The sequence below is a fragment of the Stegostoma tigrinum genome, chromosome 36 (genome assembly GCF_030684315.1).
Source record: "Stegostoma tigrinum isolate sSteTig4 chromosome 36, sSteTig4.hap1, whole genome shotgun sequence".
In the NCBI taxonomy this organism is placed as follows: Eukaryota; Metazoa; Chordata; class Chondrichthyes; order Orectolobiformes; family Stegostomatidae; genus Stegostoma; species Stegostoma tigrinum.
The window spans coordinates 18,248,168-18,266,876 of NC_081389.1; the positions used below are offsets into that span (position 1 = coordinate 18,248,168).

An 18,709-nucleotide genomic window follows, 5' to 3' on the forward strand; every position below is an offset into this window, starting at 1 on the left:
CAAGTCTCTGGAGAGAGAACGCAGTGTTGAAATTTTCAGGAGACCCCGGGAGAGGTTTGGAATCAGAGCGTGTCATCAGCCTCACAGCGCATTGTAATCCTGACGATCCAATCGTTGCAAACACAGCGTGCAGCCTACTGAGCACGGCAAGAAGGAATAGTAAAAATTGACCGGACTTTCTGTGTTTAAAACATTAAAAAAGGCAAATTTTCCCAGACGGCCGTGCGACCAGCGGTTAGTGAACATGTCGACAAAAAAGCACATAGGAAGTGTTGAAGAAACTCAGCACCGTCTCTGAAGCAGATTAAGACTCTCTCGAATCGAAATTACTCAAACTGAACCTGATAATAGTTGAAACAAAACAAACACAAAAGTAACTGGAGAAAATCGGCAGGACTTGCAAAATCTGTGGAGAGAGAAACAGGTCAAGAACTCAGTATTCAGAAACAGAAGTTGCTGGAAAAGCTCAGCAGGCCTGCCAGCATCTCTGGAGAACAATCAGAGTTAACGTTTCGGGTCCAGTCACCCTTCTTCAAAACTCAATTAATTGTTGACTCAAATATCACGAAGTTAATTTGCTTTTCTTCTGATTCTCAATTAATTCTGTTTAGTTTTTAATCTCTCTGTCATTCTGTGCCGCAGCTTCAGTTTCAAATATCCAACCACCCCCCCCTTCCAAAAGCCCCGTGTGCAGGGTGAAATTCGGGTCGAGACCCCTCCCGCCCACTCCCTCACCGCCAGGGGCGCTCTTCTCTCCTCGGCCGCTCCTGTTGCCCCTGACTCGCCCCTTTTCAGGGTTCCTGGGTAGATTTGCAGGTGAAATTGTTCAATATACAGACAGCAAATACTCAGTACATATATATCTCATCTAATGTGATATACCATAAATATGTATTTAAACAAAGGGCGAAATAGTCGAATATGTGCGCATAACATCCTTACATAATACATAATGTTATAAATAATCCCATGACTATGTAATGTTTGAGTTAAGTAATTGAATATATGTGCATTGCACATTTTATATCATTAATACATTTTGTATAATTGCTGGAAAAGCTCAGCAGGTCTGGCTGTGGAGAGAACGGGTTCTGAGGAAGGGTAACTCGACCCGAAAATTTAGCTCTGCTTTTCTTCCACTGATGCTGCCAGATCTGCTGAGCTTTTCCAGCAATTTGTTTTTGTAACTGACTGACCGGATACCATTTAACAAAGAAGTTGATTGAATGCACGGAGCACAAGTGACCAAGAAGGGCCATTGGACTCGAAACGTTAACTCTGATTTCTCTCCACAACAGATGCTGCCTGGTCTGCTGAGTTTTTCCAGCAATTTCTGTTTTGTATGTGATTTCCAGCAACCACAGTTCTTTCGGTTTTTAATATGGTATAATAGTGTATATTAATAATATATAATGCAATAAATATATAATGTTTAAGCAAACAACAAAATAGTTCAACATATTATAATCCATGCAGAAAGAGGCCATTCAGCCCATTGAGTCTGCACCTAAGAGTATCCCACCCTATCCCTGCATTCCCCATTGCTAACCCACCTAGACTGCACACCCCTGAACACTATGGGCAATTTAGAATGGCCAATCCACCTAACATGCACATCTTCGGATTGAAGAGGAAACCAGAGCACCCAGAGGAAACCCACACAGACACGGGGAGAATGTGCAAACTCCACACAGACAGTCTCTGAAGGGTAGAATCAAACCCTGGCATAGTGTGGCAGCAGTGCTAACCACTGAGCCATCATAGCACACAAATGGAAGCAAACATTATTTATAACATTATGTAATGTATCCTGTTGTACAATAATGATATAAACTGGTGAAAAATAGTGAAAGAGTGAAACAAATGGCATGTCTACTATACTGTGTGTGAAATATACATTTTTCTTGATGTATGAGCCATTGAATCTTGGTTGTAACAGAATAACAATTGTACAATCTGAGAAACTAATGTAATATATAGGACATTTTCCTGAATCATTCAGTTGGGTTTAAGGCAGCAACTGTAATTATCTAGTAGATTTTTTAAAATTGCCTTTTAAAAAGAGATTGTGTGTGCAGACCCAAGCCTTTCACTTTCTGTTGGATATTTTATTGTTTTGGCATTCATTTATTGCTTGCTCCAATCTGTGAGTAATCCTCAGTGATCACAGGGACTTGGCTCATTTGATTTGCTGAGGCCGATCATTAGAAACATTTCCAAAGCCACAGAAGGATGCCATTTGGCCCACTGAGTCTATGTTAGTTCTTGCAATCCAGCCCATAGCCTTTGCTGAATAAATCTTTAGAGCTTCCTGTTTTCTGGACGCTGTGGGCTCATGAGAATTCTATTCCCTCTGACCCATGGAGACACATTTTCAACTGAACAAACTCGCCCAGAACACTCCTGCTGATCACTTCTGAAAAGAAGTAGCTGGACAACAACCAGACCTAAGCTCAAAGCAAATTATACTAGATGCTGGAATTGTGAAACAATCATATAATGCTGGAGAAACTCAGCAAGAAGAGTCATACTAGACTCTGAATCTTAACTCTGTTTCTCTCTTCACTGGGCTGCCAGTGTCTCCAGCATTTTCTGCACTTGTTTCAGTTAGGCATCATTACTCAATTACAACATTGGAAACCCCAAGAGTTGACACACACAAAAATGATAAAATTGCAGACATGACCACCTACTGCTAGCCTGGGGCCATAGCTTAAGGATAACGGCTAGGCCTTTTAGGACAAAGATGAGGAGAAATTTTGTCACCCAGAAAGTGGTGACCCTGTGGAATTCTCTGCCACAGGAAACTGTTGAGGCCAAAAGTATTGAAGGCTTTCAAGAAAGATGCAGATATCGTTCTTAGGGTTGAAGGGCTCAAAGGTTAAGGGGAGAAAGCTGGAACAGGGTACTGATCAACTATGATTGTATTGAATGGTAGCACAGGCTCAAAGGGCTGAATGGCCTACTACTCCTATTTTCTGTGTTTCTAAGTTACTTCAGAGACAATGCATCCAGTAAGAGCTCCTTTCAATCCCAGTTCAGGAGAGTGACTTCAATACTTCTCCCCATTCCAGTGGGTAGCAGTTTTCAGCAACTATTTCCCAACCTAAGTGTTTTTGGCATTTGCTAATCAGATGACTTTTGGATTTTAAGGTACACAAGACAATTTTTCTGGTCACAGCTGAACAACATCTGGGGTATCAGCGCCCCATTAAAAATGAAGAAAATGACACCAATACATCTCTGGATAATGCTAGTCACTGCCTGCATTGACCTCTTCCACTTCCCACACACATGTGAGTCATCTTGCTTTTTTCAATGTTGACCATTGTGGACTTAAGTCATAGACTGCCATAGAGTGGAAAAGATGGTTGGTGGCAATTTGGGATTCACTGCCTTAGAGGGTTGTAGAGGCAGAAAAGCTCATAATACATCAGATTTACTAGAATGTTGCCAGGTTGGAGGGTTTGAGCTATAGGGAAAGGTTGATTGGCTGGGGTTATTTTCCCTAGAGTGTCGGAGGCTGAATGGTGGTCTTACAGAGGTTTATAAAGTCATTGGGGCATGGATAGGATGAATAGCTAATGTCTATTTCTCAGGTGTGGGGAGTCCAAAACTAGGCGGGCACAGGTTTAAGATGAGAGGGAAAAGATTTAAAAGGGATCTAAGGTGCAAGATTTTCACGTAGAAGGTGCATGTGTGGAACAAGCTGCCAGAGGAAGTGGTGGAAGCTGGTACAATTAAAAGGCATCTGGATGGGTATAGGAATAGGAAGGGTTTAGAGGGATATGGGACAAATGCTGGCAACTGGGATTAAGTGGGATTAGGATGTCCGGTCGGTGTGGACCAGTTGGATCAAAGGGTCTGTTTCTGTGCTGTACAGTTCTATGTCTCTAAGTATTGAGGTGTACACAAGATATGTAAAGCTATGAGCTGAGTGATGGAAAATGGGATTAGAATAGTTCGTTGGTTGTGTTTGACCAGTCTCGGTGGATCAAAGAGCTTTTTTCTGTGTTGTACATCTGTGTATGATCTATAAGTACCTGTGTTAGCTCTTAGATATTTTTAATCAGCCTGTTAAGACATATTATGACATGCCTCTAGAGCAGTTTGGGTCTGAATCCATGCTTTAGAAGTAAGGACAGTGCAACAATACCACAATAGCCTCCTTCACTCCTCCAGATCCTATGCTTATTCTCTCTTGATGGGAATTTGGATGTTTTTGGCCAGACAAGGATTTATCGCCCATCCTTAATCTTTCCGAGGATTGTTTCTGTTTCAGCATCACAGACTAACATCCATTTTCCGATAATTTATTTCAAGTTATGAAACTTGTTTGCGATATGATAATGAATCAGTTTCTTGTTTAGTGACCAACCTGCCTGGGTTTTTTAAGTGCTTAGGTCATAAGGTGGGGGCTTAAAGCCAAGACCTTACGTTTCAAGGACCAGAGTACTCCCAACTGAGCCACAGCTTAACTCTTACTGCTTAGCCTCCACCTTGGCCCTCAGTGGCATTCCACTCTCCACATAATCCTGCAATAAACTCCATATACTAATTGTACTGCAATATATTCAATGTTTGAAAGTGCAGCCATCACATTGAATTGTTCCTGAATGATTTACAAATTATAATTTTTTTGTGTACATGCGTAGATCTATTCTCTTATTAATTAGAATGTGTTTCAAAGTAGGACTTCACTCATCAATGTTTATTCATTTTATATGACGTGTGCTTTATTTGAATGATTAATCTAAGCACTTTCATGTTGGTTACTTAATATCTCTTCTCTCTCAGCTGCTCAGCAGAACATCAACTGGGAGACACAGAGATATGATGGATGGTATAACAATCTTGCCTTTCATAGTCGAGGAGCAGCTGGTAAGAGGCCATCTCTTTAATGCTTGGTCAATTCAAATTCACGAGCAAATATATCACTCATCTTTCGCTTGAATTTGTTCCAAATATTTAAGTTGTTTGTTAATATCGGTGACATTCAGTATGGAATCAGTGGAGCTTGAATTAGGAACTTGAATGGGGTTTAGTATCAGTGCTAGCTAATAAGTACTCAACAGAGTACATGGTATTACATACTTTTCATTCTAAAAGTTTGCTTCCTGAAATACACCAGTTACTAAAAGCCGAAGTCTCTTTAGACAGAAAGCAAAACATTCGGTGAGTTTAACCTGAGGGCCATCACATCTCAGGCAAAATTGTGAAGGTGGAACCTTCATTGTAACCTCAGCCACTATACAAATTGAACCGACAGTGTTGGCATTACTCTGCATCACAAACCAGCCATCCAGGAAACAGAGCCATCAACTATTAAAGCATCATTTGGTTGTAGGGAATGTTAACAAGAACTCAAACACTTTTGTCTTGAACTTGTGGTGATTAGAAATGAAGAAACGGACTGGAGAGGAGGGAGACCCCCTTCTCCAGTTATGTCATACAACCTGAGAGACGGTGCTGATTGATTGGACCATCATTTCCTTCCCTGAAGGACGTGAGTGAACCAGACGGGGATGTAGCAAGAAAGGTTGATTGTCACTGTCTGTTCTTGGGCCAGGCTGGTAGATTCTGACTGGTCAGATTGTATTGATAGTCAGCTGTTCTTGCTGTGTCTCCAAGCTCAACCAATCTGCACCCTCTCCTCATGCTGTCCATTTTTTCCAGTCTGGTGTTTTTGGGCCCTTGTCTCAGTTGAGTGCAAGGCAAAAAGCTTCAACTTCTTGTCTCATCTCAACAATGTCCCAGAATCTTGAAAAAACAATAGAAGATTTACAGCACAGAGGAATCCTGGTTGACCCATTGTATCTGGCTAAAAATTAATTTTCCAGTCAAATCCAACTTTCTGGTACTTGGTCAGTAGCCCTGTAGATACAGCACTACAGGTGTATTTCCAACAATTTTTTCTTGAAAATGTTGAGGTTTCTAGTTGCCACTACTTTTTTTTCAGGTAATAGGTTCCAAGCCACCACCCTCTGGGTGAAAAACAAATTTTTTTTTGAGCTCCCCTTATGACTTCTGACAATTTCTTTAATTTTATCCATTCTTGTTATTGACCCCATTGCTAACAGAAGTAAGTCCTCCCTGTAACCTCTCTCTAGGTTCCTCAAGTTTATACATTTCACTGAAATACTACCTTAGTGCCAAGGCAAACATACCTACCTTGTCCAAATTTTCCCCATAGCTAAAGTTCTCCAATATTGACAGAATCGTTGTAAATCTCTAGACTAGTGCAAACAACCCTTCCTGTAATGTTGCGAGCTGAACGGTATGGCATACTCTAACTGTGGTCTATCCACTTTTTTATATGGGCTACTTAGCACTACCACCATCTGGGTATGGGCTCTTTCTGTAGATATTTTTAATTCAGACACACCTCTGGACGAGGTGGGATCTCTTATTTTTGGATGTGAGCATTGCATGTAAGGGCGTCCTTTTATCACTCACCTCTAGCTGCCCTTGAGAGTTAAGAGTTAACCAAATTGTTATGAATCGGATGGATATTTCCTTCCCTGAAGGACATGAGTGAACCAGACAGCTTTTTGCAACGCCCAATGATAATTTTACGCTTATTATTCCTAACTTGCAAATCCAGATTTATCAGTTCAAGTTTCACCAGTGGCTACTGTAGGGTTTGAAGCCCTTCCACTCTGAGTAAAATCTGCTTCCATTAAAGCAGTGACAAATTTACCATTGAATTAATTGTTTTAGCAATGTGAAGCCCAAACTACTGCTTTGCTTTTAGTGTCTAGTAGTTCCAGTTATATCTTCAGAGAAGCAGGAGGTACAAAGCTACTGCACTTCATGTTGGGGAAGAGACACAATAAGGAACATGCTCAACAGGATACAGCAGAAGGACAGCGCTGTGGCTCAGCACCAGGGAGGCTCAGTGGTTAGCAGTGCTGCCACACAGCGCCAGGGAGACGGGTTCAGTCCACCCTCAGTGGAGTTTGAACATTCTCCACATGGGTTTCCAAAGATGCTGCAGTTTCCTCCCACAGCCCAAAGTTGTGCAGGTTAGGGTGGATTGGCCATGCTAAGTTGCCCATAGTGTCTAAGGATGAGCAGCTAAGTGGGATTGCCTTGGGAAATGCAGGGTTACAGGGATAGGGCTGGAGAGTGTGGGTCTGGGCGGGATGCTGTTCAGAGAGTCACTGTGGGCTCGATGGGCTGAGTGGCCTATTTTCACACTGTGGGGAATCTGTGAGTTACAAGGTGTGGTCGCAGTGGGATTATAGTCTGATGTTGGCAATCTGAAGTGAAAACAAATCCCGATGCTTATAGGCAATTCCCACTCTCTGCAGCTGAACATGCCTAACAGGAGTTTTTTTTGGCAAAGGGCTGCTCAATGAACCACGCTGCACTATACCTGATAATTTCTCAGGAAACAAGCTGTGTGCAGGGGTAATTATTGCAGCACATGGTTGGTCAGTCAAAATAATATGCTGCTTCCCCTGCAACATAATAATGTGTGTTTCTTTCTGCAGAAGCGCCTTTTATGCGTCAGTTGCCTGCTCGGTATGCTGATGGGGTGTACCAGGCCTTCAGTGAGCCAACAGTGCCGAATGCACGAATTCTCAGTAATATCATATCAAACGGATCAACAGGACTTCCTTCCATCAAGAACAGCACGGTGTTGAGTGTTTTTTTTGGTAAGGATTCAGGCTATGAGGATGCGCACAGCTCCAGTGTTACCTGAACAAGGGAAGTGAGTTACCTATCTATCTACTTGTGCTTACAATCTAGCCACCGGGCCTTATCAAGCACAATTATTGCATGTGGTGACCAGAGAGAAACTTCCTCCCACAACCACAATTCATTTATTTTATTCACTTACAAAATGTGGGTGTCTCTTGCTAGGCCAGCATTTATTGCCCAACTCTAATTGCCCAGAGGGCAGTTAGGAATCAACCACATTGCTGTGGGTTAGGAATCACATGTAGGCCAGGCTAGGTAGGTTTGGCAGATTTCCTTTCCTACAGGACATTAGCAAACCAAATGGGTCTTTCACCCCAATTGCAATGGTTTCATTGTCATTTTTTGACCTCATTTCCAGACTTCTAATTTAATTCAAATTCTACCATCTGCCAGGCAGGATGTGAACCCAGATGGCCAGAACATTAGCTAAGTGTCTGGATTAGCAATAATAGAACATAGAACATAGAACATTACAGCACAGTACACACCCTTCGGCCCTCGATGTTGTGCCGACCTGTCATACCGATCTCAAGCCCGTCTAACCTACACTATTCCATGTACGTCCATATGCTTGTCCAATGACAACTTAAATGTACCTAAAGTTGGCGAATCTACTACCGTTGCAGCAAAACGTTCCATTCCCTTACTACTCTCTGAGTAAAGAAACTACCTCTGACATCTGTCCTATATCTTTCACCCCTCAATTTAAAGCTATGCCCCCACATGCTTGCCGTCACCATCCTAGGAAAAAGACTCTCCCTATCCACCCTATCTAACCCTCTGATTATTTTATATGTTTCAATTAAGTCACCTCTCAACCGTCTTCTCTCTAATGAAAACAGCCTCAAGTCCCTCAGCCTTTCCTCGTAAGACCTTCCCTCCATACCAGGCAACATCCTAGTAGATCTCCTCTGCACCCTTTCCAAAGCTTCCACATCCTTCTTATAATGCGGTGACCAGAACTGTACACAATACTCCAAGTGCGGCCGCACCAGAGTTTTGTACAGCTTCACCATAACCTCTTGGTTCCGGAACTTGATCCCTCTATTAATAAAAGCTAAAACACTGTATGCCTTCTTAACAGCCCTGTCAACCTGGGTGGAAACTTTCAAGGATCTGTGTGTATGGACACCGAGATCTCTCTGCTCATCTACACTGCTAAGAATCTTACCATTAGCCCTGTACTTTGCCTTCTGGTTACTCCTACCAAAATGCATCACCTCACACTTGTCCACATTAAACTCCATTTGCCACCTCTCAGCCAAGCTCTGCAGCTTATCTATGTCTCTCTGCAACCTACAGCATCCTTCGTCACTATCCACAACTCCACTAACCTTAGTGTCGTCTGCAAATTTACTAACCCATCCTTCTATGCCCTCATCCAGGTCATTTATAAAAATGACAAACAGCAGTGGACCCAACACCGACCCTTGCGGTACACCACTAGTAACTGGTCTCCAGGATGAACATTTCCCATCAACTACCACCCTCTGTCTTCTTTCAGCAAGCCAATTTCCGATCCAATCTTTCAGCAAGCCAATTTCCGATCCAATAATACCACGAGGCTATTGCCTCCCCTTTCCATCTAATCTATTTGCCAGTATCTTGACTCCTCAACTGTGAGAGGAATGTGGAGTTGAAGGTAATTGGTGAATAGTTGGAAGGTTTATTTTGTAAGAATTCATCTTACTTAAGACATACTTGGAAAAAGGTATACCCTGGTTTCTATGTACTGTGACATTGTAAATGTGTCTACGGGGGAAATGCTGGTAAAATGCAGCATCTATCTTCATAGCTGTGTTTTTTCTATCTGTCTACCATTCTATTTATTTTTGTCAGCTCAGTTCATGTAGTTCAATTACAAAGTTCACTAGAATTAATGAAAATTAGCTTTCTCCCCCACGGCAAATTAAGTCCTTGAATTAGAGCTGGGGAAATTCATTTTGAAATGGAGCACCTTGAATGTAAATAAGCGGATAAATTAGTGGGGAGATACTACAAGTGATCAGATATAGACCCCTTGTAGAGAGGAGAAATTTTTGGAGCAGAAATGAATGATTTGGATCCCAAAATCATGAGCAAACTGACAAGTTGCTTGTTTATCAGTTTAATAGAATTGGAAAAATGACTAGTTTTCCACTAGTGAGCAGGTTATTCAAATGGGTTTAATGCCAAGGTGAATGTTTCATTTCTGCTTCAAGAAATCCTTGACTTTTCCCTCAATTTGAAAGGAGTTTCTTAAATAGATTTACTAGTTTGGTTTTGAATGAGAAATTATATGATAAATAATCATTTTATTTTGCTCTTCCATACTCCTGCAGGATACCATGTAATGTTTGAAATTTTAGACACAAGGCATCCTGCCTGCCCCCCTGAGTTCATGGATATTGTAATTCCACATGGCGACCCAGTCTTTGACCCCAATGGGACGGACAGTGTGAGGCTACTGTTTCAGCGAAGTGGGTGGGACCACCGCTCAGGGCACAGCCCCAACAATCCGAGGAACCAGGTAAGAGGGCTATGTGGAGAAGGAGGGTCAGAAACACATCAGAACTTCTAACCAATCAAAGTAATGACCTCTAGCCCCACCAAGGGTGTACAGAAGCGACAGATCACATCAGCTGGTTGGGGCGCACTTCAGAATGTGCCTTCCATCTCTTTCTTTTCCTTTCTGAGTGGACCCCTGAGGTCTATACACAGCAGCACTTTCCGAAGGCGGGTGTCCATACGACGGCTTAGAGGCAACGGGGTTCAGGAAATGTCAGCGCAAGAACTGCAGGCATCTCCGTGTTCTCTGCACCCTGGTATCAGCACCAGTGCAGGCACAGAGCTCCCAATGTTATTTCACATTTAAAGATGATGGCCAGTCCCCTGTGCTACCTTGGCCATTCCCTGTCGAGTTCCCAGATGGCTTCTCATTGCCTAGTCTGAGAATAAGTGCCAGCAGCGATGCTAGGAGGTACTTCTGCACTCAAAGGGTGGTAGGTGTTAGGAGCTCTGTTCCAAAACAAAATGGCAGTGGACGCTGGATCATTTGTTGATTTTATATCTTGAGATAGATGAAGTTTTGTTAAACAAAGATACTAAAGGGTAAGGGCCTAAGGAGTTTCTCCACATGATATCATTTAATGGTGGATCAGCCTCAACAGGCTGAACGGCCTAGTCCAGTGCCTGTCTTCTGAAATTCTGGGGCAAGTCAGGGGACACAGGCAAAAGTCAAAGTGCCCGTTGATACTTAATGTCATCTGTTTTGATTCTTTTTGGCATTTGTTTTTCCTTCTTGGTGGTGAACATTTAAGTTATTTAGCTAATCCATTGCAGAGCCTCAGCGAATATCTTCTGTCTTAGGAACAGGTCTCCAGGATGCCACCCAAATATCTTGGCAAAAAAAATTACGGGACAATAGCAAATGGCAGTTTCCCGTTTCGTTTGAAATCTTTCACTTATTACAGACATCATAAAACTATTCAATGCTTCCAATTGATGTTAGCTTCCTCTTTGCACAAGTGCCATCTTTGTGCCACCTTCGGTGTTAACAGACACACAGTACTTCTGAAGGTTCACCTTCCGCACAGCAAAGACATCAAAAATACCTACCCAGTGCTGAGACCTTAAACTCTATTTCTTGCTGCACAGTTGCACCCACAGCAGCCCCTGTACATTAAAATGATTCTGTATGAAGGTATTGAGATAATAATAGAGGTGTAGAATGTACTAAGGAAATGCAAAATTTGTTTCATCCTTTACCGTGATTTTGGGGTGAGATACCTGAGCCCTGTTGCAATTACATTATTCGTCTAATGCTTATTTTGTTTTCCACTGCTGATTAAGATATCTTCTGTATTTAATTGTGCAAGTGTTGACTTGACTTTTTTGAGTAGAGATGGAAGGACTGAGAATTTAATACATTTAATCTTAAATTGGCACCTCAGTTTGGGCATATAGCCCATTGTCTCAACACTATTGCCACTTAGAGGCCATAATGGACAACAAAAACAAAGTGACTGTTATTATGTGCAGAGACAAAATAACTGCAGATGCTGGAATCCATGGTAGACAAACAGGAGGCTGGATGAACACAGCATCTGGAGGAAAGGAGAAATCAATGTTTTGGGTATTACCCTTCTTCAGGACTCATTATTTATTGGTTATTATGTGCATATCTTTCAAAGCATTCATCTAAAAAGACTCTACATGCTGTCTGTATATACTATTGCAACTCTGTCTGACAGATTGCTATGGGTTTGCAAGCTGCACGCACAGAAAGCAATTGATTTGGGGTAATGCCTGCTTCTTAACTTGTAATAAGTTTTACCATTTTAATTAAACTGGCCCACACATAAAACAATCACCGAAAAGAATTGATTATTAGACCATTGTCATTGACGTAACAATGAATAGCAAACGTGTCTTATAAGAGGGAGATAAAGAGGAAAGGTAGCAGGCAGAATAACCTGGAATAGGCAGATCAATGAAGTTAATGAACCTGTCAGAGAATCAGATGGATTTTGTAACTTTTTCCTTCTATTGGCTTGTTCTTAATTCATTTCCATTCATTTCCAACAGCTCAATGAAGTTACCGCATGGATTGATGGAAGCTCCATTTATGGATCTTCCCATTCTTGGTGTGATGAGTTACGAAGTTTCTCTGGTGGTCGACTTGCTTCTGGCTCAGACCCACTGCTTCCAAAACCAAGCACTGGAAAGTTGCCGATGTGGAATCACCCTGATCCAACCACTGGCCAGACTGGCCTCCAAGGATTTTACGGTGATTATATATCATTTTGAAACTGAATAATAGCAATTAGTCTTTACAATTGGTTGTATGTACTGCTGTGGTCAGTGTCATGCCAATGTAAAACAGGCAGATGCAGTAATATTGAATACTGTATTGTTCAATTTCATTAAGGGTAAATTCTAAGAAAACACAACTCATGGGCTAATGTTTGCTTGAGTAGGCGAATTTTATCTATTAAAAGCTCGTTCAACTTGCTAGTCAATTTTAAAATGTTCCACATAATTAGACGCCTGAGTACATAAAATCTAAGTAAACAATTGAAGTTTATTTTGTGCATTGTGTTTTTGAAGACGTGACCAGAAAGTTTAATGAAGGCAGGGTATTAGATATTGTCTACGTCAACTGTGGTAAAGCCTTTTGACAAGTTCCACATAGCAGACTGGTTAGTAAGGTTGGATTGCATGGGAGAGCTTGCCAATTGGATACAAAATTGGCTTAATGCTAGGAAGTAGAGGGCGGTGGTAGAGGATTGTTTTTCAGACCGAAAGTTTGTGAGCAGCAGTGTTCCACAGGGATTAGTTATGGATTTGGATGGGAATTTAGGAGGTATGCTTAGTAAGTTTGTGGATGACACCAAAATTGGAGTTGTAGTTGAGAGTGATGAAGGCTATCTAAGATTACGAAGGGATCTTGATCAATTGGGCCAATGGGCCATGGAGTGGCAGTGGAGCTTAATTTGGATAAATGCGAGGTATTGCATTTTGGTAAAAAGAACAAGGGCAGGACTTATGTGGTTAATGGTAGGGCCCTGCGTAGTGATGTTGAACAAAGAGACCTAGGAGTTCAGGTACATAGTTCTTTGAAAGTTGCATCACAGGTAGACAGCGTAACTATGAAGGCATTTAGCACACTTGCCTTTATTGCACAGACAACTGAGTATAGGAGTTGGGACGTCATTTTGAGGCTGTGCATGGCATTGGTAAGATCACTTTTGGAGTATTGTGTACAGTTCTGATCACCCTGCTATAGGAAGGATATTATTAAATTGGGGAGGGTTCAGAAAAGATTTACCAGGATGTTGCCGGGGCTGGTGGGTTTGAGTTATAGGGATAGACTCGGACTTGTGGCACAGGTGCGTAGGAGGTTGAGGGATGATCTTACAGGTGCTTGTAAAATGATGAGAAGCATAGAAAACATGAATAGCACAAGTTTTTTCCCAAGATGGATGAATTGAAGATTAAGGGACATATTTTTAAGGTGAGAGGAGAAAGATTGAAAAGGGACAGAAGGACAACATTTTCACAAAGAGGGTAGTTCATGTGTGGAATGAACTGCCAGAGGAACTGGCAGATACAGGTAAAGTTAACACATCTGAAAGATATTGGGATAGGCACATGAATAGGAAAAGTTTAGAGAGAAATGGGCCAAAACAGGAAGTGGGACTAGTTTTGAAAACTTGTTGGCATGGACGAGTCAGACTGAAGGGTCTGTTTCTGTACTGTATGACTCCATGATTCTATGACTAGCCTTTCACAAAGTAAATAACTGGTTAAAGTTTTTTCTGAGAAACCTAACATCTTAAGTAAATGGGAAAATGGTACATCAAATTGAAAGGCCATCATAGAATAAGATATGAGTGCTATTTTTTCACCACTGAATTTTTGACTTCAGTTCATCATGGTTAGAAAAGACAAAATTTGGAGAACAAGTGCTTTACTCCATAGGAAGGTAAAATGAACAGGAAAGGCATTTCCGTTGTGTCTGTGTACATTCCCATGAAGTAACCTTATACAAGGAGACTTGGGGAAAAATGCATCTCACCCACAGTTATTTAATGACTGTGGGAGATCGTGACCAGGAGAAGAATATAAGTTCCTGCACCCACAAATCTGATTTCATATGATGCCAATTCAGTCCCTAACACTGTTCACTAGTCATCAGACCAAACATAGTTTTTGCCAAGCTCTAACGGTAGCAAAATCCAAAGTCTTTAATGAAGATAGCTAGGAAATTTAACAGTACCGTCAATTTTCTGTGGCATGCCCAGTCTTGTGGTTGTTTTCAAGTTTGCCAATCCTCCAGCACTCTGTGGAGGCCCTCAATGTCTTAAATAGGCATTTTCAGATTTCAAATAGGATAGGAAAGAAGACATGAACTTTGTTGGCTTTATTTGATCATTTAAATTGAAAGAGCTTTGTTAATGAGGATTTAATAGTGGATATGTTCTAACCAACCTGTTCAGAGATGTTATTATACACCTCTGGAATGGGTGTGACTTTACTACTGGTCACCTAGTCCAGAGATAAGGGCATTACCACTGCATTGCCAGAACCTCCATGGCTATAATTGTATTCTGGTACAAATTCTCTGTAAGGGAATAGAATACAAATTTAAAACAGAACACTCCAGTGAGCCTCTGACAGTTGTTTAATGAAGGTACAATTCTGTTCTAGATTTTGGAAATGCAGCAGCCAACGAAAGCCCATTCATCATGGCAGAGAGTGTCATCTGGTTCCGCTATCACAATTACCTGGCTTCTCAGTTTGAAGCTCTGAACCCCTCGTGGTCTGATGAAGATATATTCCAGCATGCTAGAAAATGGGTGATTGCCTCATTTCAGGTAATTTGGTGAAAACCCAAAGTTACACCAGCATTCTTTTCAAATTTTATGATGAGCTTGCTCCATACCCCTGTCCTACCCAATAACTCTCTGAGATCTCTGCACTCCTCCCACTCTAGCCTCTTACCAATTCCTGATTTTAATTATTCCCCTGTTGGCAATTGTATCCTTATCCACCTAGACTCTAGGATCTCCGAAATTCCTTTTCCAAACCATTCTTCCCCTACTTGCCCCTTCCTCTTCTTTCTTAAAGCCAACCACTTTAACTGAAGTCACTGTTGCTAATATATCTACGTATGCCAAATGTTGCAGTTCCCTGCTTTGGATTGTTTTAAAAACATTATTTATTCAAATGCCAAGGTGATGTTCCATGCTAAGTATAAACCTAGCCTCTACCACCTCTCCACTAACCATTAACTTTGTCTTTGCAGAACATTGTACTTTATGAGTGGTTACCAAAATATCTGAGAGAAAATGTATCTGGCTATACTGGTAAGATGCAGGGAATGTGATTGCCTCTGATTGCAAAGTTAAAAGGAAAACTTTCTGTGCTGGTTCAGTTCAGTTTCTCTTATCAGAACTGTAAATTAGTTTCTGGGTTTCGTAGGGTACAAGACGTTTGTCGATCCTGGCATCTCGCCTGAGTTTCAAGCTGCTGCCATCAGATTTGGGGATAGCCTGGTACCTCCAGGCGTTTACATGAGGTAACAAGGCGAAGATATACCATGATTGTTGCTTTTAACATTTTTGTTTCCTTTATTTTACAATGTGGTATTTATTGGCTCTGATTCCTTAAACTTCCACTTGGATTGTTAACTATCCCAGACACCTGACCTAGTGGCTGCCTCTCTTGCGTCTGAAAGATTGAGAGACTTGAGCTTGTCTCTCACTGACTCTGGTGCGGTATCAAGGGGGTGCTGCACTGTTGGCAGTATGATCTAGTGGATAAACCATTAAGCTGTGGATCTCACTCTTAGTTCAGATAGATGTAAAAAACCAACATGGGGAGAATCCCTCAGCACATGGGTTGGCATTAATCTTTCAACAAAAGCAATAAACTTAACCCATTGTTTGTGGGATCTTATTGTAGGCTGTCCTGTTTCTTATATAACAACAGTGACAATGCTCCAAGAGTTTGCATTTGTCTTTAAAGTCCCTTTCTTGAAATAAATATTTCCTTTAAATGCTTCTGTCATGAGGTGTGGCTATGGCTGGCAGAGCCAACATTTATTGCTCATTCCTGATTGCTCTGGAGGCAGTGCTGCTGAGCTGCCTCCTTGTTAAGCTATAGTCCACACGGTGTAGATAGACCCATAATGCCTTCAGGAAGGGAGTTCCAAGATTTTGATCCAATCACAGCGAAGGAATGGCGATAGGGCTCTGATCTTGGGCTGCTAACTTGGCAAGTGACATTTGTGTCATTCAAGTGCCAGGCAATGACTGTCTCTAATAAGAGAAGATCTAACCATTGTTCCATGACATTCAATAACATCAGCATCACTGAATGCTCCATTGTCAACACCCATTAACCAGAAACTGAACTGGATTAGCTATAGAAATACTATAGCTACAGGAGCAGCTCAGAGGCTAGGAATCCTGCTATGAGTATCTCATCTTCCGATTCCCTAAAGCCTGGATATCATCCTCAAGGCACAAGCAAGAAATGGGATAGAATACTCCTCAATTACCTTGATGGGCGCATCTTAAACAACATTCAAGAGGCTTCACACCATCCAGCCCGCTCTATTGGTACCACATCCATACGCTTCATTCCTTCTGCCACTGACGCTTGCAAAATTCCTGCGATAGCAGCTTCCAAACCCAACTCAAAGGACATGGGCAGCATATGCATGGGAGCTTTGCCACTTGCAAGTTCCCATCCAATATTTCGCCTTCAGTGTCACTGGGCCAAAACCTGGAATTCCCTCCCTAATGGCATTGCGGGTCAACCCACAGCAGGTGGCCTGCAATGGTCCAAGAAGGCATCTCACCACCACCTTCTCAAGGGCAACTAGGGATGGATGAGAACTGCTGGTAGAGCCAGTAACTCCCGCATTCTGTGTATGAATTTTTAAAAAGCCACTGCAATGTGTGATTTGGAGGGAACTCACCGGAGGTGCTGTTTCATCCTCTGCATCATCAGTTGAAGAGCAAACTATATTTGTTATGTTCTTCCCTCAGTGAGTTTCCTCTTGACATTTGATTGGGTCAGCTTCCCACACCCAATGTTTGGTTAACTTCATCTGATTGATTTTGATTTACTGTAGTCACATGTACCTAAGTATAGTGGAAAGTTCTGTTTTGTGAGCAGTGCGGGCAGATCATAGCAAACAAGGATGTACAGGTCATAGGGTACTTAGGCAGAGTAAGGCAGACAGGTTACACTGCGCAAGAGGTGCTCAAAGCAAGATCAACCTTATTTAGAGAGTCCATTCAGCCATCTATTAACAGCAGGGAAGAAGCTGTTTTTGAACCTGCTGGTGCATGTGTTCAAGTTTCTGTATCATCATCTGCTCAAGCGTCTATATCATTGTTTCAGAAAGTTTTCTTTTTACGGACATCTTGTTTTTTTTTGTTTTGGTTCATTCCAGAAACAGGGCTTGTGTATTCCGTAAAGTCAACTCCACCTACAACGGGGTGTTTCCTGCACTCCGAGTGTGCAACAACTTCTGGAGCAGACAGGTACGGAATTCAACTAGTTAAACTCGCAAGATCACGTCCAGTGATGGACTACAGATAGTGTAGGGATTTGTAATTCCCTACAGATTTTCCATGTCTCTCATGACGCAAGAAATTCAGGGCAGATTTTCTTATAAAACACCAGTTTGATCTCAACAAAAGTATTGAGATCAAACATGGTTTTAATGTGGGAGCAAATTACTGCAGATGCTGGAATCTGTATGGAAAACAACAAATGCCGAAGATCACAGCAGGTCAGGCAGCATCCATGGAGGGACAGCAAGCTAATGCTTCGAGTCTAAGATGACTCTTCATCAGCTCGGATGTGAAATCTGGAGGGGACAGCATTTATGCTGTCAGAGATAATGGGAACTGCAGATGCTGGAGAATTCCAAGATAATAAAACGTGAGATAATAAAATGTGAGGCCGGATGAACACAGCAGGCCAAGCAGCATCTCAGGAGCACAAAAGCTGACATTTCGGGCCTAGACCCTTCATCATGGATGAAGGGTCTAGGCCCGAAACGTCAGCTTTTGTGCTCCTGAGATGCTACTTGGCCTGCTGTGTTCATCCAGCCTCACATTTTATTATCTTAGCATTTATGCTATGTTTGGAGGAGTGGGGGTGAGTTGGTGTCGTTTAGGTGGGATATAGAGTGCTGGTGGAGGAAAGAAATTAATAGTTCAGATTAAGTGATTGGAATATGAGAATGGCAGACAATGGTGTCTAACTGTCAGATTTGAAAGAGAAGACAGTCCCACTGGGTGGGGTGAGGGGAGAGAGGACATAGTGACAGAGAATGTAAGAAGTAAGGCTAAAAGAAAGGGAAGGAATGGGAGCTGGTTCACAATTTGAAGGTGCTGAACACAACATTAAGTCCAGAAGGCTATAAAGTGCCTCATCTGAATGTGAGATGTTGTTTCTTCCAGTTTGTGCTGTGATTCACTGGAACACCACCGCATGC

The 18,709-nt window shown here is 41.9% G+C and overlaps 1 protein-coding gene across 2 annotated transcripts in view; it reads left to right on the plus strand.

Annotated features, from left to right (window-relative positions):
* Positions 1-18,709, plus strand: part of duox (dual oxidase) — a 78,066-nt gene that overhangs the window by 1,949 nt on the left and 57,408 nt on the right. For both annotated transcript variants that reach the window (XM_048520742.2, XM_048520741.2), the window contains exons 2-10: positions 3,154-3,296; positions 4,798-4,881; positions 7,497-7,661; positions 10,029-10,216; positions 12,274-12,475; positions 14,899-15,065; positions 15,497-15,557; positions 15,673-15,769; positions 17,657-17,747. In XM_048520742.2, the coding sequence (XP_048376699.1) occupies positions 3,218-3,296; positions 4,798-4,881; positions 7,497-7,661; positions 10,029-10,216; positions 12,274-12,475; positions 14,899-15,065; positions 15,497-15,557; positions 15,673-15,769; positions 17,657-17,747 (1,134 nt within the window). In that variant the 5' untranslated portion in view covers positions 3,154-3,217. The remainder of the gene's footprint in view (positions 1-3,153; positions 3,297-4,797; positions 4,882-7,496; positions 7,662-10,028; positions 10,217-12,273; positions 12,476-14,898; positions 15,066-15,496; positions 15,558-15,672; positions 15,770-17,656; positions 17,748-18,709) is intronic.